This window comes from Haplochromis burtoni, unplaced genomic scaffold (genome assembly GCF_018398535.1).
Source record: "Haplochromis burtoni strain Fernald_Lab_line unplaced genomic scaffold, NCSU_Asbu1 Contig_1743, whole genome shotgun sequence".
In the NCBI taxonomy this organism is placed as follows: Eukaryota; Metazoa; Chordata; class Actinopteri; order Cichliformes; family Cichlidae; genus Haplochromis; species Haplochromis burtoni.
The window spans coordinates 23,377-24,411 of NW_024584104.1; the positions used below are offsets into that span (position 1 = coordinate 23,377).

General features: G+C 40.6%; 1 protein-coding gene across 1 annotated transcript in view; it reads left to right on the forward strand.

The window, feature by feature from the left end:
- The window catches only part of LOC102293103 (trichohyalin), a gene marked incomplete at its 3' end in the record, with an annotated part of 6,714 nt that extends 5,679 nt beyond the window's left edge, over window positions 1-1,035 (forward strand). The window contains 1 exon segment of the mRNA XM_005953397.3: window positions 17-1,035. Within this exon segment, the coding sequence (XP_005953459.3) occupies window positions 17-1,035 (1,019 nt within the window).

Below are 1,035 nucleotides of genomic sequence, written 5' to 3' on the forward strand. Positions count from 1 at the left end.
AGAGAAGAAACAACTGGTCATAAAACTCCAAGGCACTGAGATAAATGAAAAAGTGCTGAAAGGAAGGGTTGAGTTTCTTCGAAAGAAAGCGCAACAGACCATGAAAAAGGAAGATATGGATTGCAAGCTTCAGGACAGCGAGAAACACAAGGAAGCCTTGCAAATAAAGCTTGAAGAAGCTCTGCGAAGAAATCAAGAACTCCTCCAAGAAAAAGAACAAATGGACATAAAGCAGCGCAAACTGCAAGGCATGGAGGGAAAGTACAAAGGGCTTCAGGCGAAGCTTGATAAAACACTGAACAAAAATAAAGAGTTGCTTCAAGAAAAAAAGCAACTAGAAATTAAACAGAAAGAAACGGACTCCAAGCTTGAAGGCGTGGAGGAAAAATACACCGCGCTGAAAATAAAGCTTGATAAAACAGTGCAAAGAAATAAGGATTCCCTACAAGACAAAGAACAATGGGAAATAAAGCAGAAAGAAGATAAACAAATTCTCCAGGACTTTGAGAGGAAAAACCAACAACTGCAAGACCGTTATAACAAACTGAACTCCAAAACAACTGAGCTGGAGGGGGAAAAGAAAAAAGTGCAAAGACAATGCTCAGAGATGCAGAGTAAGCTCAGTGACATGCTGAGAAAAAACACAGAACTGGAGAAACTTTCCAACAACTTGAAGTGCAAAAACACTGAGGTGCAGATGTTAAAGCAGCAAGTAGAGAAAACAACCAAAGACCTGCAGTGTACACTTCAAGAACTCGAGAGAAGTCAGCAGCTACAAGACGCACACAACAAATTACAACACAGTTATACAGAGATGCACGAGGCAAAGCTTATGCAGGAGGCCAAATGTAAAGAACTGAAAGAAAGGCTCGAAGAAAAACAAGCCAAATTAGAAGAAGTGGAGACAACATGCAGGAAACTTGAGAAGGAAAACACACAAACAATTGATGAGTTACGAACCCTCATCCTAGAGAAAAAAGTGCTCGTGGAAAAGATCACGGAGAAGAAGAAAAAACGCTTCCGCTTCTTCTGGAG